At 44.0% G+C, this 18,430-nt stretch overlaps 1 protein-coding gene across 1 annotated transcript in view; it reads left to right on the forward strand.

Annotated features, from left to right (window-relative positions):
* The window catches only part of SCFD2 (sec1 family domain containing 2), a 194,675-nt gene continuing 176,245 nt past the window's right edge, over positions 1-18,430 (forward strand). Inside the window, exons 1-2 of the mRNA XM_080589290.1 lie at positions 1-789; positions 6,157-6,325. Coding sequence (XP_080445416.1) covers positions 60-789; positions 6,157-6,325 — 899 coding nt within the window. The 5' untranslated portion in view covers positions 1-59. The remainder of the gene's footprint in view (positions 790-6,156; positions 6,326-18,430) is intronic.

Genomic DNA, 18,430 nt, shown 5'->3' on the forward strand with positions numbered 1-18,430 from the left:
GTGGCTGTCAGCGCCGCCGCCGCCGCCGCCGGTCCTTCCCCCCCCCCAGTCCCGCCGCCATGTCGGCGCTGCCGCGGGTGTGCCGGCAGGCCTGGGAGCCCGTGCTCGCCCGGGCGCGCGGGGCCGTCGTCTTCCTGGACGCGGCGGCCGCCGAGGCGCTGCACTGGGGCGGCGGCGGCGCGGGCGAGCTGCTGGCGGCGGGGGCGCTGGCCGTTAAGCCGCTGCCCGCCGACGAGGGGGCGGCGGGGGGGTCTCCCCGCGCCGTCTTCGTGCTGAGCGGGCCGCTGCGGGGCAGCGCCGCCGCCGCCGTCCGCGCCGTGCTGGGTGCGGGCGCCGTGCGGTGCTGCGCCGTGCTGTGCGCCGGGGAGGCGGAGGGCGGCGGGCCCGGCGAGCTGGAGGAGGCGCTGCGGCGGTGGATGGGCCCCGGCGGCCGCGCCGAGGCGGTGCTGCGGGGGCCGCCGCTGCTGGCGCCCCTCACGGCGGAGCTCGGCCTCCTGCCCGGCTTGGCAGCCCTCGTCCCGCCGCCCGGCGGCCCCCGGCACGGCGGCCCCGGGGAGCTGGGGCTGGGGGCGCTGCCCTCGGAGCTGAGGGCGGCGGTGAGGGTGCTGGTGGGGGAGCTGGACGCCCTGTTCGGCGCCATGGGGCTGCGGGAGGAGAGCTTCGCCGTGGGGAGCCTCAGCAGGGTGCTCGCCGCCGAGCTGGCGAGCTACGCCCCGGCCAGGAACAGGAGGAGGATGGCCACCAACAGGGCCTCCGTCGTCTTCGTGGACAGGACGTTGGACCTCGCCGGTAAGGAGGCCAAGCGCTGGCGAGGGCTGCCATCCTGGCATACCCGGATCACCACACCAAAAGGCTTCTGTGTGGTTGCACGAGTGCTCGTGGCCTACGTGCACCGTCATGGGTGGTTGCACACCCACTGGTGCCCCACGGCAGGTTGTGGAAACCAAGAGTGAAGCAGAGGGCTCTGCAGGTCTGTTTCTGGCCCTTCTGCTTTGCTGCAAATAAGAGACCTTAGCTAGGCCTGCGTCATTCCAAGGTGCAAAGGAAATGCTCCGCTGCGTTCAGCTTGTGCCCTGTGGATTGCTGCAAGGCATGTGCCAACGTATCATACTTGTCGCCCACAGCATTATACCTGTCTAAGCAGATACACACGTACACTGACCTATACCTAAATGCCTCAGAGAGTTCATATATATACAAATATATATTACTGGATGCTGTGCATTATACTTTTTGAGTGATGCAATGGCACGTAGCAGGCATCTTTAACTTGGAAAACGTTTCAGTGAAAACAGTACAGAACATTTCATAAAACGCTTCAGGAAGTGAAAGCATAAGAATGAAACATGGTAAATTTAATACTACTAATCAATGCACAATTCATGCAAAAATTGAGACGTGCAGGGAGTGGTGTAAGTCTACTGAGAAACTGTTGGAAGGAGGCTACTTAGTTCTGTAATCAACCTCTAAGGTTAGTGAACGAGGTAGTGTTTTAAGCTGGTAAGATGTGATATCAAAAGGGCAGAAAGGGGAAGTGTGATTAGATGACTTGCCAGCAAGATGCAGGGCCAGTGGCCTGGCAGAAGTTTGTATCAGGCTCTCACTTGTGGAATAACCCTGTTTCAGAGGAAACAGGAAGCTCAGAATAATTTATACAGGAGCAGCTGCATTCGCTTGCTCCGTTGTACTGCTTGTGGGCCTGCTGATGTTGCAGCGTGTGCGGACTGGTTCTGTTTGCCTCATCTGTAGTAACTAATTGAGGTCAAAGTTTTGCCACTTGACCTGCAGCAAGTGCATGGCACTATGTTGCACCTGCAGCACATCTATTTCTGAATCGTCTTCACTGCTTGAATTATAATTGTCTAAAACTTTGCCACTGGTGCTGTCCCTGGTCTGTGTGCATGCGTAGTGCTGCTTCGGTTTGCCTGCGTGTTTTAAAGTTCATGACTTCAGCTTTAAGAAGCAGAATAAATCCTCCAACTAGAGTGGGGCTCTAATAAATTGTACTGGTTAAGTAAGGTCAGAGCTAACTCTGGTACCTTAATTCCCCTTCATTTTTCTTCTCTGATGCCTGCATCGCTAGATGTTTACCTTGTGACATTATGTTCTAACCCCATGTTCCTTTCGTATGTTTCTCAGTCACCACCTTGCCAGCATTCACGCCTTTTATGCAGCGTTTTTTCTAGCTTGCCAGACCGTGTAGTTAATGCAGTTTTGATTAAGACCTCTCACGTGAGTGTCATTGCAGCTTGTCTGGAAGAGGTATTTCAGTACCTTCAGCAGCAGCACTTCAGTCTTCCCCAGGTACCTTTACGTGTATCGGTCAGAATCACAGGAGCTTTTCCCCACAGCCATACAAAGCTGCGTGCTCGGGTTTAACTTGCTGGATCACCGCCCTTGCTACCAGCCAAGCAGCAGCTTTCCATCACACCTCGAGCTGGCTGTAGTGCGTTCAGCCTTTTAAGGGGTATAAAGAGCAGAGCTCAGCCCCCATCAGCGAAGTGTAGGTGCAGTTCCTGGGAGCAGCCACGTCGATGAGAGCCGTGATGTGCCTCCATTGCCGTACTGCATAATAGCAGGGTGAAGAGTAATATAAGAGTGAAGGCTAACGCAGGCCCGTCTCTTTCTGGTTAAAGCCTGGTTCTGATTAATAGCTCTTGTTGATTACTTTTGTTTCAGACTGTTGGCTTGTACTTGTCAGTGGTATCTTTTCTTTCCTTCTATCTGTCATGTTACTGATTTGGATTGTTTTACTCACGCGCTTCTGATTACGGCATCTTCCCAGTTGATGTGTTGGTGGATTGATGCTACTGTTGTCTTAAACGAAACAAAAAACATGTTTTATGTTTCCTTGCTGCGTAGGGTGAGGCCTTGAAAGCATAAATACTGAGGTCTGTGAAGTACAGTAGTCCCCCTTCTATGAAGGAGGTGGTTGGGGTTTTGACACAGGAGGCAGCAGATGTTAAAACGGTTATGGTTAGTTGAGGTTGTAGGCTTCAGCTGTGAGGACTGATGGCAGCTGAAAATATTCAAGTGCTGTAAAAGTGGCACTGTGGGTCAGCGTGCAGACTCTGCTGTGATGTGGTTTGTAAAGATTCTGTTATTGTGAAGCAGGCCCACAACTTTTCATAACAGGTTTTCAATGCTTCAGATGTTAAATGTGTTGCGGTAGCTCCACGGAGATAAGCAAACTACTGGAGTGAGTTTTGCATATTGAAAGACAAGTGCAGGTGCCTGGTCAGTGCAGGGGACTTGAGAAATATATGAGTCTTAAGCAGATGCTTAGGTGTTTCTTGGCTCCCAATTTACTGCTCTTTGTCCATGTTCAGTAGCTGTGAGAGATGGGGAACCTGTTGTATATTCATGGCAGCACTGTAATGCTGCTGAGCTTGCCTGCGGGCTCCTACCGTGGGGCTATGAGTGGTATTCTGTCGTGTGTCCCTCCAGGATTCAGTAGTGGGATAAGTAAATGAGTACTTTGATGTTCCTCTGTCTGTACAAAGGAGAGTGTAGTTCTCTGTTTTGCTGAGGCAGGAGGATGCTCTAGTTTGCCTTGAATGCCTGCACAGTGGTTCCCAGGAACATGCAGGCTCTTTTCCAGCACTGTTGAACTAAGCTTAAGCAAATGCTGGATTAAAAAAAACAACAAAACGTTGCAAAGCTTTGTGACTTCCAGTGTCCAGCTTCTTTCAAGGGAATAGATGTAAACATTTCTGCTTTCTGATATTTTAAACCCTGTTCTCACTGAGATGATGCACTGTCCAAGAAAGTTGCATCATAGGAACTTCCCACTGAAGTTCTTCAGTGTAAAGTCTTCCTAGTGGTCATCTTGCTTGGGAAAGCATCAGGTGAGCGTGCAGCATTGAAACAGCACAAAAACCGAGATGGTTTTGTCCTTGCGTTTTTCCAAAATCACCAGTCCTAAACTAATCTTCAGTGAGGTAGTTAAAGCAGCAGGTTTTCTGAGGGCTTGATAGTAGGGACAAGAAATGCTTTGCATACTGTTTTGGTTCACACTGATGCATATTTAAACTTTGATCGAAGGAAAAGCCCCTGGCTTCTAATGAGCCACAGAAATTAGCTGCGTTAGTTATTGGCTAGCGAGCAGCACCTCTGTAGGAGAACTCCTCGTGTTTGGCGACTGACTTCCAAGGCTTCCTGCAGCCCAAGATCTCACGTTGGTCCTGTGACATAAAAGAGAGGCAATTGCACCTTGAATATGCTTCTTTGTTTTCTCTACCAGACAGTAGAGCCAGCAGGAGACCCGAAGAATTTGAGTATAAATGGTGTGTTACAGGGCTGCTGGTGGGCTTAGGAAAATATTTTTGTGTGCTTTGGGGGGTTTTGAGTTCACGATACAGTTGGTTGACTTTGACAATTGTGCCAGCTGCAGCTCGCATCAAAGGTGACTTGTTTCAGTTAGTCACTCTGGTGAGAAGACAAAGTAAAATTAGAAAAGCTTGCTCTGTCAGATTTCCTGTATCCTCAGGGCTTGGGTGTTAGCCAGGCACGTGGACTTCTGGTGCATTGGTCAGATAACCTCTCCTTGCCACTTTTAACACCTGATATGTGTGCGGGTTGGCAGCATTAAAGCTGCCAGCTGCCTCGAGCCCTGGTGGTCATAAGAAGCTGCTGAGCACCCTCCTGACTGTCCTCGCAGTGATGGGGAGGGAGGACAGGAACCACTTCCACTGAATGTGGGTTTACTTGGATTTGAGGTGTCGCTAGCTTCGTTCGGTGTCTTGTCACCATTTCTTTGGGGGGTGAAGGTTTAAAGGATTGCCATCTGCTTTCCATGCCTGTACGTTTGCGGGCGCTGATAAGTGCAGCGTGGCTGACAAGGGGCTGACCTCGTAAGAGGAACCTGGGGGTTTTGGAGAGCAGATGGCTCAGCGAGCTGCGAAGACAACCCGGCTCATCTCATCTGCAGTTCAGTGGTCTGAGTCTGCCTGGGGATGGTAGAAAGGAAAGTTGCTGTCGTTCTGATTGACTACAACAGTCTCTGGTGAAACGAACTGGTAATTCATCCAGCTGAGCGGCCAGGTGTCCCCATTCCACTAGCAGCACATGCTGGACACATGTGCCTTCCTTGCCTTCCGCAGCTGGAGGCACTGCCAGCGTGCAGCTTGAGTTTACTTCTCTTCCCTTTTCATCCTTGCTTTTGGAAATGATCAGAAGTGAGAATGGTTAGGGTGCCTCATCGGCAGAAGACCATAGCCTAAAAATCTTTTTACTGCCCCTCAAAGGTGGGTTCAGAAGTCTCTGTTACTTCTCTGGGTAAAGCCAGAACAATACTGAGCTCAACACTGGTGTCCAGCCTGGTCTGATGGTAGCAGGTGGGCCATAGCTAAACTTGCAGAATACAAATACCTTGGACTTCTTCCTGAGTTAAAGGCAATGAAGTTCCTATTTCCCTTCTCCAACTCTTTCATCCACAGCATGCATCATGTTTTTCTTGGGCTTGGCTCACAGGCTTAACATTTTTCAAGTTGCTTGTAGTGCCTGTGTTTAGAGTTGGTGAGTAGAAGGAACAGCGTGTGTATTCAGGTGAATCGAAGAAACATGCCAACCTCCTTTCTTTTAGTCATCTCATGTTGGTTTCACCTGTGCTGCCCTCAGTCTGTATAGGAGAGAGGGCCTTGATGGTAGCATGTTGTTGGTGATTTGTTTATGTTATGCCTGCCTATCTGTGCAGCTATGTATGCAGCTTGCATGCAGCCCTTTTAAGCACAGCGGTATTAGTTTAGGTAGAAAAGTGTAGTTTGCGTGTGTGCATGTATATTTAATTCTTTTGTTTGCCAGCTTCTTCAGTAACCATTGCAAATCTCATTTTAAAATTTTCTTATGCAGAGTAAAGCATTTTGCATATATAAGTGCAAAAGCAGTGACGATCTAATAGCTGTAAGGCTAAATATAATTTATGCCTTCTCAATCAATCTTGTGGAAATGTTATCAATACTTCAAACTTCAGCCATTCCAGAAATCAATTTTATTAGGAAAATAACTTTGAAAAGCTAAATATGGCCTTGATATTATGACTACCGCTGTCCTTCTCCCCAAAACATGTGGTTATTATTTTGTTCTCAGTTCCTTGTGTTTTTGTTTTTCCCTTCTATTTACATACCTGACCTTTTTGGGGGCTTTTTCCCTTCCCAGGAGCAGTTGGTCATCACGGCGACAGTCTTGCAGAGAAGATACTTTCTGTGCTTCCCAAGCTTCCTGGCCACAAGACGGATGTGATGGTTAATATGGTGGAACTTACCGCTCTGCAGACTCCAGACGAAGCTTGCAGTATAATAGCACCTGGCTGCTTAGCACAACCAAAGTAAACATTCTTCTTTCTTTCTTTCCTTTTTTTTTTAAGATGTTGATTTTTTTTTTTAATGGGGAAAATAAAGGGAACAGAACAAGTCTTTTCTTTTAAACAAAACAAACAACAAGTTTACAGCAGCAACCCATCTGGTCCTAATTCTGCTGGAATATAATCAGCATGTATGTGTGCATTAAGTGAGTGGGCCATGTAAGACTTTCAAATGTGGGAGCTTCTCAGGACTTTTTTAGATTTCAGTTGTTTAAATTGCTGTGATTATTGCAATAACCCCAGAAATTCTTGTGACGTTTCTTTTTCTGCCTAAGTAACAGGTCATACAAGGAGGTAGATCTTTAGTGTGGTTGCTTTCTCCCATAAGCATCTTTGTAATTATAAAGTGAGCTGCTTGCTGAACTCGTTAGAATACCTGTTAACTTAAGGTTTCATCCCTGTTTTCAAACAAAGTACCCACGGAGAAAGAATTAGCCACAAACTGAGGTATACAGATAGCTATATGAGGGCCTGTTTTTTACTTAAACAAGGACAACCTAAAAGCAGTGACTTTGAAGAATTGGTCTTTGCTATATGTAGTTAGTAGCTAAGACTTTGCTTGTAATGTGCATCAGGTTTGATGTTTCACTCTCTAACTTCAGTTGTCCAAATTGAAACTGTCCTGCAGCTTCTGTTACTATGCATAAACCAGGAAATACAGCAGGTGCTGGTTTTGTTGCATAAGAACAATCTTGTTCAACAGTGCTCCAGAAATTCATGCAGTGCAAAGGAGATTAAAAGTTATTTTGCTATAATATTCTCTCCATGTAGTAGAACAGTAGTTCCTTTGGTTTTGTTTTTCAAAATGGGTAATCTAAAGTAGTGCCAGTTCTTCTGTTTCAACTTCTTTTGGTTCTTCACACCTGGACTCTACTAGGTCCCCCACTCCCCCATGACCACCCCCAAAAAAACCAAAAGCAACACATTTAGAGAGGACTTTTCACTTTCTGACATGTGGTATTTATTTTCTTGCCGCCTCTGGATCCTTTGTCATCTTTCATCTCCCTGGACTGTAACTGGGTCCGGTTTCTAAGTTTCACATTGCATAACTGTCTTCCTCGGGAGCTGAAGAGGAAACATTTCCTCATATAGGTGGACTCAAGTGTAAGTTTCTGCTGAGGTGACTAACTTTAATAAAATTTGTTCTGGTTTTCTTTTTGTTGGCTGCTTTCCAGCTGATCTCTGAAGTTGAAGTGAGATGTCCTTAAGATCTGTCTACACGGCAGAAATAAAATGGTTGTCGTCTGTTGTAGACATGCTGAGATAGCTGTTGTTTGTGCTAACTGATTAGCTACCAGAAATAAAGATGATTTCTGGCAGTGTGGACTAGGGAAAAAAAAAAAGAGATATTTATTGCCCTAAGGCTGTTGACCTGCACCACCATTCCGTTATTCCTAACATTATCTACATTGAACTAGTGCTCGTACGCCTTCCCATGCTTAAATTATGACTTCAGTCTTCTCTGTAGTCACGTTGTTGTATCAGCCTGCAGAGTTTTATTTTGTTCTAAGGTGGCTAATAATATGTGCTAAGGTTTATTTACCTATTTGCTAGCTGGCAAATGATGCCTCTGTTGAAAGTACAGTTAGACTTAACATCTACTGCAAAATGTGCTATGGACACAGGTGGTTAAAGAACAAAGGAATTGATTACAAGTCGCCCACCTGCAACTCTACAAGTGAGGCAAAATTGAATGGTAGCAACTGATACTTGGTTCCAAGGCGGTAGTGTCATTGCCACAGCAGTCTCTAACAGCTTCTCCCAGGTAAATCATCGTATAAAATCTGTTATGCTGGAAATATTTAAGAACGTGTTAGACAAATATTGATTTAAGTAGGATTGATCTTGTCTTGAAGCAGGGCGAAGGGACTGGGTGACCTTTTAAAATCTCTCCTGTGATTATTGTTTGCAACTGAAGTGTTGCGTGCCTGAGAATAGTCTCCAAAACAGAACGTGGCTTTGTACTGCTCAAAGCTGTCTCACTCACTTTTTTCTGACTATGTAGTGAGTAGGAGTAGTTTCCAATTTAAAACAGGCATTTACAAATCAGCTTAAGCTAGTTGCTGTAGAGTACTAGAAACAGCATCTGAATGGGTAGCTGAAGGTTGGAGCTTCCATTCTCTTTACCAAGAACTGCATCCTAGTGTTGGATTATAAACTTCAGCGTTAATCATCTTTGCTAGCGTGGAATAGGTGAAGTTCTTCTGAAGTACTGAAATGGATTTAAAATTCCCACCACTAGGTTCCTATGTCAATTCTATAAGAAATTCCATAGGATGCTCTCAGTTCTCCTTCAGCATAGTTATTGGTGTTGGTAGCAGGCTGGGAAGCATTTCTTGTAATTGGAAACTTCAGTCTTGATTTATATCTGTAAATGACGCACGGCAAGGAGCGTTCCCCTGCTTGTAAATTTTCTGTTTACTCTGGTGAGTGAAAGTGAGAGCACCTTTCCTACCGACAGCACTAGCAACGTGGGCTGCACCCAGGTGGAATGCAGGGGGGCTCTTTTACGTGAAACTTTGTGATCGTACTGGCCCCATATTGTGGCATTTCACAGACTTGCATATTCAGAATATTTTTCAAATGTTTTCATTATTTTCTTTCAAGTTAATATTTGAGCATGTTGTGGTGGGGAGAGAAAGAGGTCTGCTCCCTCCGCACAGCTTGCTATATTTAACTTTTCTTGTGGAATGCCTCTCCAGCAGAAACATCTGGGCTCAGTTACAGAGTTAGCAAACAGAATTAATGAATAATTTATGGCTGGTGTGGTGAAATAAAGCAGGGTTCTTTTCTCAAATCTAAGGAAATAATGGGCTTCTTTAAAGATTTAGATGAAAATGTAAATGCCATATGCTGCTGAAGTTATAGTACTTTGAAGGTGTTCTCTTTGTGAGGAAAAGAATTTCATTCCTTCTAGACCTAGATTACTTAATTTTATTAGTCTTAGCCTTAAAAATCTTGTGGAGTAATTGTTTGCCCTACTGTAGTCACTGATAGATTGTCACTCCATTGTGAACATTTGTTTAAAGTTGTGCAGTTTGAGAATTGTTAAAATATTTTATTAATTTTTATATACAGATCATAGAATCATTAAAGTTGGAAAAAACCTCCAAGATCATCTGTTCCAGTCATCCCCCTACCACCAACGTTACCCACTAAACCACGTCCATAAGCACCACGTGTATATATATATATGTAAAGAGTGAAACCATTTATAGACATAAAACTGAAGACCTCCACTCTTGTTCGGAACTGTTGGTTTCTGATTTAAAAATGGTAGCGTTCCTGTCCTTTCAAACAACTGAGACGTAATGGAAGTAGAAATTGCAGTGAAAGCTTAATGGCAGAGGTAGAGTAAAAAAAATCACACAGATTGCAGCTCTCTTGCTGGTCTTTGCATTTTGAGAACCCATACAGTGTTTTTGGAGGCATTTTTTTTTCTAACAACTTTAGCTGAACTTCTGACTTGAAGAATACATGCAGCGGCTTCTAAAAATCATCTGCTTGGATGTACATCAAGCTCTCTGTATTTGAATACCACGTTGTCCATTTTATAACACCTTAGTACACCTATCTTACATTTTTAGGATCGATACTTTATCAATGGATATTTATCAAATATCAGTGGAAGCATCCTGCTGCCAGTAGTGCTTTTATTGCGGTGGAGGCCTGCACCGTCCTGTTTTCCCCATCTCTCATGCCGGGAGCTGAGGTGCTTGGACACTCCGTGGTTCCCTGAAGCAGCAAGTAAGGGTTCACATTCCTGCATCCTGGCCACAGGTCTGTGGGATGTGAGAACAAGAAGTGAAGTTACTTGGTACTGAATTGTGGGCAACTAAGTACGCCTGGTCTCTTTTTAATATACTTTTTTATTACCCAGGAACGCTTTTGATGTGCTCTCATATTCTGCTGAATAAACCAAGTACTGAATTTGTTTATGCATGTTTCAAGGACCTGCTGAGTAGAGACTTCTTGCCTGCTTTTCCACTTTAGTTTCCTTTTCTCCAGGAGTTCGTAAGCTTTTCAGAATTCAGTGTGGTATTAAAATCTCATAAAAAGACCACTTTTTAAAATTACAATATATAGGTACTTAGTGCAATATGCAATTATTGCAGAGAAGGAACCACTGGGCTCTTAAAACAAGCGTTTTTTCCATGGAAATACAAAACTGTAACCTAACATGTTTCATGTTGGGGCTGCTATGCCTAAAGCAATTTGATGGGCAGTACAGTTGAGGTGCCTAGGCACTTTTGACAAAGCAGGTGGAGCTGCTTAATCATTTGAATTTGTACTGGGGGGAAAATAACAAGTTCAGAATGAGATGATCTTGTTGATGGGTGTGATTCAGAAAATATCATTCCGTACGCCAGATGTTTGAAACAGCACTTGCTAAATCTTTCTTTGGGTCTCTGAACGAGAGGTGCAAGGAGAGGTGTGCTGAGGGGGAAGGAAGTTGGTTAGAAATTAGAACATTAATGTGAGACTTTGAAATTTTATTACTGGGTCTCAATCAATGGAAGTTGAAAGCACATACTCCTGATCCTCCTCACTTTTGAGGTGTAGCACTCCTATTTTGGACCAACTTTAATTTACAAGTAAAAGTTACAAGTTAGAGCACAAGCAGAGAAAAAAAACCCTGCTCTAGCTTTGTCTTTACACTTCTGCCTGATGCGATGCTGCCATGCTCTCCTGGTACCATGGGACTCAGGAGACAGCACAGAGGAGCAGCAGGAGGTCAGGGGACTTGTCCCAGGTCTGCTGTCTACTCACTGTGTGATCTTGATCAAATCGCTTCGTTTCTTTCTACCTCTGTATTCTCTTTTAGTCCTTGTCCAAGAATTTTATTTTTAAACTGGTAAAAACAGAATTTCTTCTGATACAAGTTTGCAAAGCATGTGGCAGGCAACCGGAGGTGGCAGATGGGGTTCTGGTCTTTGGGAGGGTACAAAGAATGGTGCAAATGATTGCATGGGGAATTAAGGTGTCAGGAGGAGCAAAGGCAAGACCTCAGTTTCTCCTTTCTTTGCTGCTGTGCTCTTCCCATTCATACCTGCAGCGTACTGAGGGGAGAGGACTGCTCCCAGTTAAGGCCACCCTTGCTCTCCTTTTCCCTGAGCTGGTGACCGAGCTGGTTCTAATGACCTGTAAAACACACAGTATTCACTGAATAATTTTTTCTTGTGTGGCAAAGAAAAGAGCAGTAAGAATTAAAATTGGAAAGAAGATAAAGCCTCCTTTTAGTAGTTTTTTAAATGGGTGATTCTGTTCTTTTATTTTTGTTGTTTTCACGTGGGACCAAGCATCTAAAGGATATCTAACAAAGACAGCAATGTTTTTCTCAACACTGAATTAATTATACACTAAGCTTTTTGGGGGATGGTTCTTAGATCTTTGTAGTGTTTTGAATCTTAAAGTATTGCTTTCTTTCTTGTCAGCTGTAGATATTAACTTGGGAAAAAAAATGTTTTCATGCATAAGTTTATAAAAGCTTATAATAAGGTAGTTTGGACAGCGTTCTTCTTGAATGAGCTTAGAGTTTATGGCATAAATTAGAGTAGATTTCCTTTCTGGAATGTTAATATTAAAGAGGAAAAGTTAATGCTGCAGTAAGAAAATCCAGACGACATGAGAATTGCTTCGCATTCATTGAGACCCCTGCGGAGGAGGAAGGATAAGCCAAAACAACGGATGGCAAAGCTCTTTGAAGCAGGGAGAGGGAGAGCTGGATGCTGTAAGCTGCTGCTCGATCTTCCCCGGTAGGTTGGTAGGGGTTTGGCAGCGGGGTGCTGCTGGAGCCCCCGTGGGACCCCCACCCGTCCCTGCTCCCGGGGCTCTCCTCCAGCCCGTCTGCTGCCGGACACTTCCCCCTGCCGGGGGCTCCGCGCTGCTGTCTGCGCCCACGGAGCTCTGCTCTGCAGGATGGATCTGAGGTTCAGCTTCTCAAAAAAAAGGCCTCCGAACCAGCCAACCAAAACAACAGCCAGCAATCCACCCCGGGTGCAGCCTCTCCCGAGCTAAGTTTCTGACCACGGTGAGCAGCGCTGTTAGGGGGAAAAGGAGGTCTTAATTGCAGGATTTATGAAAAGCAGATACTGCCTCAAGCAGTTAAGGAGAAAAAAATAAAACTTTTTCCTTGACCGGTGACAGGAGAAATGACAGCCCAGCCCTGTGCTTTCCTGCTGCGCCCCTGAGGTCCATTTCCAGGGAGACGAACTGGCTTTATAAGTTTTTTCTGTTAATGCCTTTTGCCTTTTTAGTAATCCGTCCGTGAGATGCTTCTCCAAATGGTGGATTGGGAAGCAGGAATGCCCAAAATATAGCACCCGCCCCCACCACTGCATTCCTGTACTGGCAGTCTTCCTGCTGACCATTTTATTTTACTCATATGGGCTCAGCACACCCCTGAACCAAGGACGATTCAAAGCTTCCCTATTGTTTGAAATTTCTCAAGGCATCTTGTTGGGAATAAAAGCCCTGGCTGCTTCAGCTTCTGGGCTTTGTCAGTCAAGACAGGCATTCCAGGAGGTGCTTTCTGCTCAGTTTCAAACCAGTCTGAATCAAATGAACATAATTGACTGTTGCCACAGGATAAGATGAACAAGCTGATAAGATTTATTGTATCTTACAATAAATGTGTATATTTGCCCAGATCCTTTCAACACAGAACCTCCTTGAAATGGAAAAAAAAAAAAAAAGGAAGGGTAAGGGGGGGGGGTGCAAAGGATGGAAAATTTGAGGAGGAGGTCAAGATCTCTGTTTTGCCTGGGCTGTGTAACGTGCGGCGTTGCCTGAAGACCACACTGCTGTTCTGCTAAGCCTCGGTTGCTGCAGTAGCTAGTTTGTTGAAGTAACCAGCGGAGGAATCATAGGAAGATTCTTTATATCCAGGCAAGATCCTGCCTAATAGGTGCCACGTTTTTTAATTGCCTGTTATGACAGGCCTCTGGAGCCTTAAAAGTTATCTTCTAGATAAGAGGAAGCTTGAAGCTTATTTTTCCTTCAGATAAAGAATGATTTGGGCTGACAAGCTCTCAGCATCAGCTGGGCAGTTCTTCCTTATCTGTGCCTCTGAGCACACAAAAAGGGGTTTTGTGGGGGGCTGGCAAGCTGAACTGCTTGACTTTTAGTTACTTTTGCTTTAAGGACCTTTAACTTCATTGTATGTCTGAGCAACCTAGGCTTAGTAATGTAAATTTTCAACCAGAATTCCCTCTTCTTTTTTTTTTCTTTTTTCTTTTTTTTTTTTCCCCTGGGCCCTGTAACACTTGCATAGCTGTACTCAGAGAGAGTGCAAGGATCAAGGGGCTTGAGATGTGTTTACCGGTACAATCTGCTCATTGAAAAGAGCAAAATTGAGAATTTTGTGCTTAATTTTTCAAAGACATGTTCTTCTAGAGAAGGATTCCCCTAATGTAATCTCAATATAATATGTATTTATTTGAATAGTGTAAATCCCATCTTTCATTTTTCCTTTACCCATGGAAAAACACAATAGCTTTGAGTAATCCAGATGTTGTCCAACATCAACAGCTCTCTGAGTACTCATCTTCAGCTGGTTAGCACAACAAGGTAGTAAATGTCTGTAAGGAAATTCTGTGAGTACAACCATTAGACTGGCTTATTTGCTGACTGTTTCCTCGTTAGCATTGCTCTCTGTTCTGCAGTTACATTCCTTGCAAGATGTAAAGGAGGAAAAAGCTCTTCTAAAAAGAGTAACCCCCGATGCCTGCAGTCAGAACAGAAGGGATGGAATTTTATGTTGCTTGAGAGTAGTGTTTTTTGGCAGCCTGCAGCGGTTCTTTTAAAACCAGCATCCCTCCCTTGTTACCTTAATGCCAGTGACTTTTGTTTGTGAGTTTTGCGAGTTTCTTATTCCCCTGTGTAGGTCTGCGAACTGCTTTCTCGTGGTGTCGCCACAATGCGTTTTCCTCCAGATGTATTTGCAGCTCAATAGCAGCAGGAAGACTGTCTGTTAAGTCGACTTTATGAATCTCCAAAGCGGGCTCCAATCTTTCTTGTTTTATAGTACGAAACAGTAACTGTGTCTTTGGCTGACATTGTGAGATTTTTCTAAGACCAGCTCTCACTCTTCTCGGCCAGCTGCCTTCACGTTTGCCTCCTGAATGACCTCAACAGCGAGGTTTTAAAATGCAGTGATATGCATTGGCCTTTTTTACATACTGCGGAATTACTCGTTTGCTGTTCAGCCATAGTGCCAGAACAGAGAATGACTGAGTGACCCGGAGGGGTATTTTAGTCCATCATTGTCATGCTGTAAAGTAAACCCGCTGTATTTTACAAAGGGGAAGAATGCGATGAAATAGACTGATGAGAGGAACAAATGAAAACTTCTCATGCTGATGAGGAACCAATGCTGGCAGCAGGTTTGGTTGCAAGTTTTGAGTATATGGTTGAGATTCTTTCAGGATTCCAAACTTAACATGAAACAGGAACCAAAGCTTATGCAGGCTAAAATTTATGTGAAGCGAACTATTTACGTGGCAGAGCTTAAAGATGCTTTTAGTCTAGAAAGGAGATAGTCTGAGCACAAAGAAGTACTTACTTGATTTTGTGCAAGTAAATGCTTATAAAACTATTGATTTTTTCATAATTGATCCAAAAATCTAGCCCCCTGTACTGCTGCTCAGTGCAGTTACTTGAGGTGCTTTCCTTTTGTAGCCTCCCCGTAGTTTTGTGTTCCTGAATTCTAGCAGACCATTAGATTATTTCTTTGCCCCCGCTTTTCATTTCGCTTTTTCCAGTTCATTTGTTTCTTCTCTGAGATCATTCTGTCCCAAAGGAACGTGTACTTTATGAGGAATTTAGGCAATCTGAAATGCTTAGCACTTCGGGCAGTGTTGCAGTCAAATCAGTTTCTGCCTGTGTTTTCCAGCCAACCCCCATGGTTTTGCCAGGTGCCTGCCTTAATCCCATCTTTAAAAAAAGTCATTATTTCCAAAGAAGACCTTTTCCAGGTGTCCTCTGAAAAACATACAAAATCATTTTTCTGGGAAATTGCTTTTTATGCATGCAAAATTTGGATAGGAAGTTAAGACTTATCTAACTTCTGGAAGAGAGCTGCCTTCTCACCTCATTGCAAAGGTGTGCTCTCGACCTTTTCAAGGCTAGGAGAGGATTTCTTGTTTATTAAGGTTTGCTACTATCCTTTGGCTGGGGGTTTTCTGTTTCGTTTGTCTGTCTGTCCACTGTGAAGAAGGAATGCTTGTAGGTACCTGCTGTTGCACCGGTGTCCCGGATCTTGCTGCTGTTGGAGTAAATTAGCGTTCCAGCAGTCTCACATCTTTAGTTTGCAATTCACAGTGTGGAGCTCCAGTACACACCTCTCTCTGTGCATCTTGTTTTCCTGAAGTGTAGCATCTGAGGTGGGATTTTGCTGCTTTTTAGCTGCTCATAGTTTCAGAAGCAGTAGTGAAAATTGACAAACCTAGCCAGTTTTTATTCCCTGATTAACAGTAGTAGTCATTCTGCAGACTTTGAAAGATTGTGCTACACTGACTGACACCTAATTTCCATAGGTGGTGAATGTTTTCTAAAATGATCATGAGCTAGGAAGGATTTCTGTTCACTGTGGGAGATGAAAGCTTTATGATCTTATCCAAATCTCTCCGTGGCCATACTTATTTAAATAAGCAACCAGAGAAAGAAATTCATTTTGAGCCATTTTCAGTAACTGGAAACATCCACAGAACACACACTGAATGTGTATGCTTCACGTGGTTGTTTGAGCTACAGTTACCCTGTAGAAAAGGAAAGTAACCTTGACAAAAAAAAAAAAAAAAGCTACGGTCTTATTAATGGCACAGGAATATGCCATAGCTTCAAATGCTCCTTGCACGGGTTGGAAAATACTATTAGTTATATGTTTGGTTTTGATTGAGAGGGAAGAACATGGGGCGGTGTGGAATTAGACAGCACCCAACATACTTATCCAAGCCCTTTTTAGGAAGAGGATGCAGCATGGATATTGAATGACTACAAAAAGCCACTTGAAAATCCAGAGATTTTGGATTAGGACAAAATTCTGCTCTCCTTACTCATTCTGTGGTAGGCAGAAGTGTATCAGGGAGGGGGGGTGAGAAGATAGCCAGAACACTGGGTGAATATGCGCAGAGTAGACAGAAGTCCTTATCTCGTTCCCTGTGACAGACCAGCCAGAGTATGGAAGTGGTTAGAAAAATGAAAGCCGAAGGCTGGAGCTTTGTTCTTTCTGACTAGCCGTCAGTTTAGTTTTTGAAGACTGGAGTTGGCCATATTAGGTTTGCGTGAGATCTGAAGAAGCTAGCTAGGGCTGTAGGTTTGCATAGAAACTATGACAAATATGCTACTTTGAAGTAAAAGAGAGGAATAAAGAAGACGACTAGGGCCAGGCCCTCATTTAATCTAAATTTACTTCACCAGCATAGCTAGCATAGAATCTGGCCCTGCGTGTTTAAGTAACACGTCTTTAAAATATAAGGTCTGTTTCCGATTAGTTTTTTACTATTTATTTTGGGTCTCTAAGTCTCTATTGGAATACTTGTTCTCAACTCATAAAGAGAGTATCTTTGAATGTTTTAACAACTCTGTGTCATGATTTCATAAGAAATGGTTTTTGTGGTAACCGAGTCACTTATAGAAAAAGGATTGTCTTGCCTGCTGTTATGAAGACATTCTTGTACATTAAACCCTCGAAATGGCATTGAAGCTTGCAGCCTAATGAGTTCTTAGTCAAGAGGTTGCTTATGTAACTCTAGGTTTTTTGGCCAGCAAATGAAGGAGGGAAGGAGGTCAAAGGAGACTACCAAGAAGCGGCTTTGCAAATTAAAAACATTGAGGAGAGGGAATTCCTGGCATTCCATGGTATCTGGGTTTATTTTCTTACATTGCTCTAATAAGAAAAACACACTTCAGGTATGTTCTTGGTAAATGTTTTCACTTGTATCATCTATCTCTGCTGCAAAAAGTAACCCAAAATGTATTGGCTTTACATGCCTCAAGGACATCCATTGGATAACTAACCAGTGCATCTGTAAAAGTAGACTTGGCACTCTCATGCAATCCCTGGATGTAGATTCAATTGTCAGCACCTCATTACTAACTGTTCTTTCATTGGAATCATTTTTATTAAAATAACCTTATGCAATAGCTTTAAAACACAGAACAGAATGCTCTAAAGTAACCTATTATGTTACATGTAGTATTCCCAAGTAATGCATATGTTGTAAGGATCAGACTTTATTTTTAGCATAATTCATTTTCTTTGTCCAAAAACTAAATTAAAATCCCTGACAAGTAACTCTTTAATATACACATTTTAAAGAGTTGCTTGGCAAGAGTTTTGATATACCTTGTATTGTACAAAATCCTACTCAGAAGCTTTCAATTAACTTGATTCATACAGTAACTTGGTCTGGCATTCCGCATAAGCTGTCCTGCAGCTTGTAGGAATGAAACATTTTACAGAACCAGTTCACTGGAATAAAAAGAAGCCAGCTGAAACTCAGACAGGACTGATGGTTGTGAACATTAGGAAGTTTTAAGAAACCGTATGCACATTTTTCCTTCGTCCCTCTGCAGAGCCTGGCCACTGCTAGAGGAGCAAGAATGCATTTTAGGGTAATACTGGAACTGTTAAGGTCTGCATTATTATATAGTGACCAAGACGGCTGTGGCATATCTGGGAAGCCTTTGAACATCAAGCTTATTTTAGTGTGCCAGCAGCTCTGCAATAGAACGGTGTTGTGCAGGTGCCCCCACAACCATCCTTCCTCAGCTAGCAAAGGATTCCTCCTTAAGGTTCCTTAGGGTTATTTTAACTCAAGGTAGAAAGTGGAGAGACAGTGGAGGTGGGCCTTTAAAAATCACTACATGATTCTTTTGTCTTCTGTCCCTTTCTTTAGATCTTATTCTTTCATTGGCCACCCCAACCTTTTCTGTTGCTTCTGCGGCCGATGAGCAGTTTAAACCTGGTAGCTCTTTCTTCACTGGGAAAAGTCCTGCTGCCTGTGGTTCTGCCTGGTGGAGCTGGAAATCAGCTCCCTTGCTGCTCTGCTTTGGCAGCTTTCAAGG

This window comes from Anser brachyrhynchus, assembly GCF_964034855.1.
Source record: "Anser brachyrhynchus genome assembly, chromosome: 4".
In the NCBI taxonomy this organism is placed as follows: Eukaryota; Metazoa; Chordata; class Aves; order Anseriformes; family Anatidae; genus Anser; species Anser brachyrhynchus.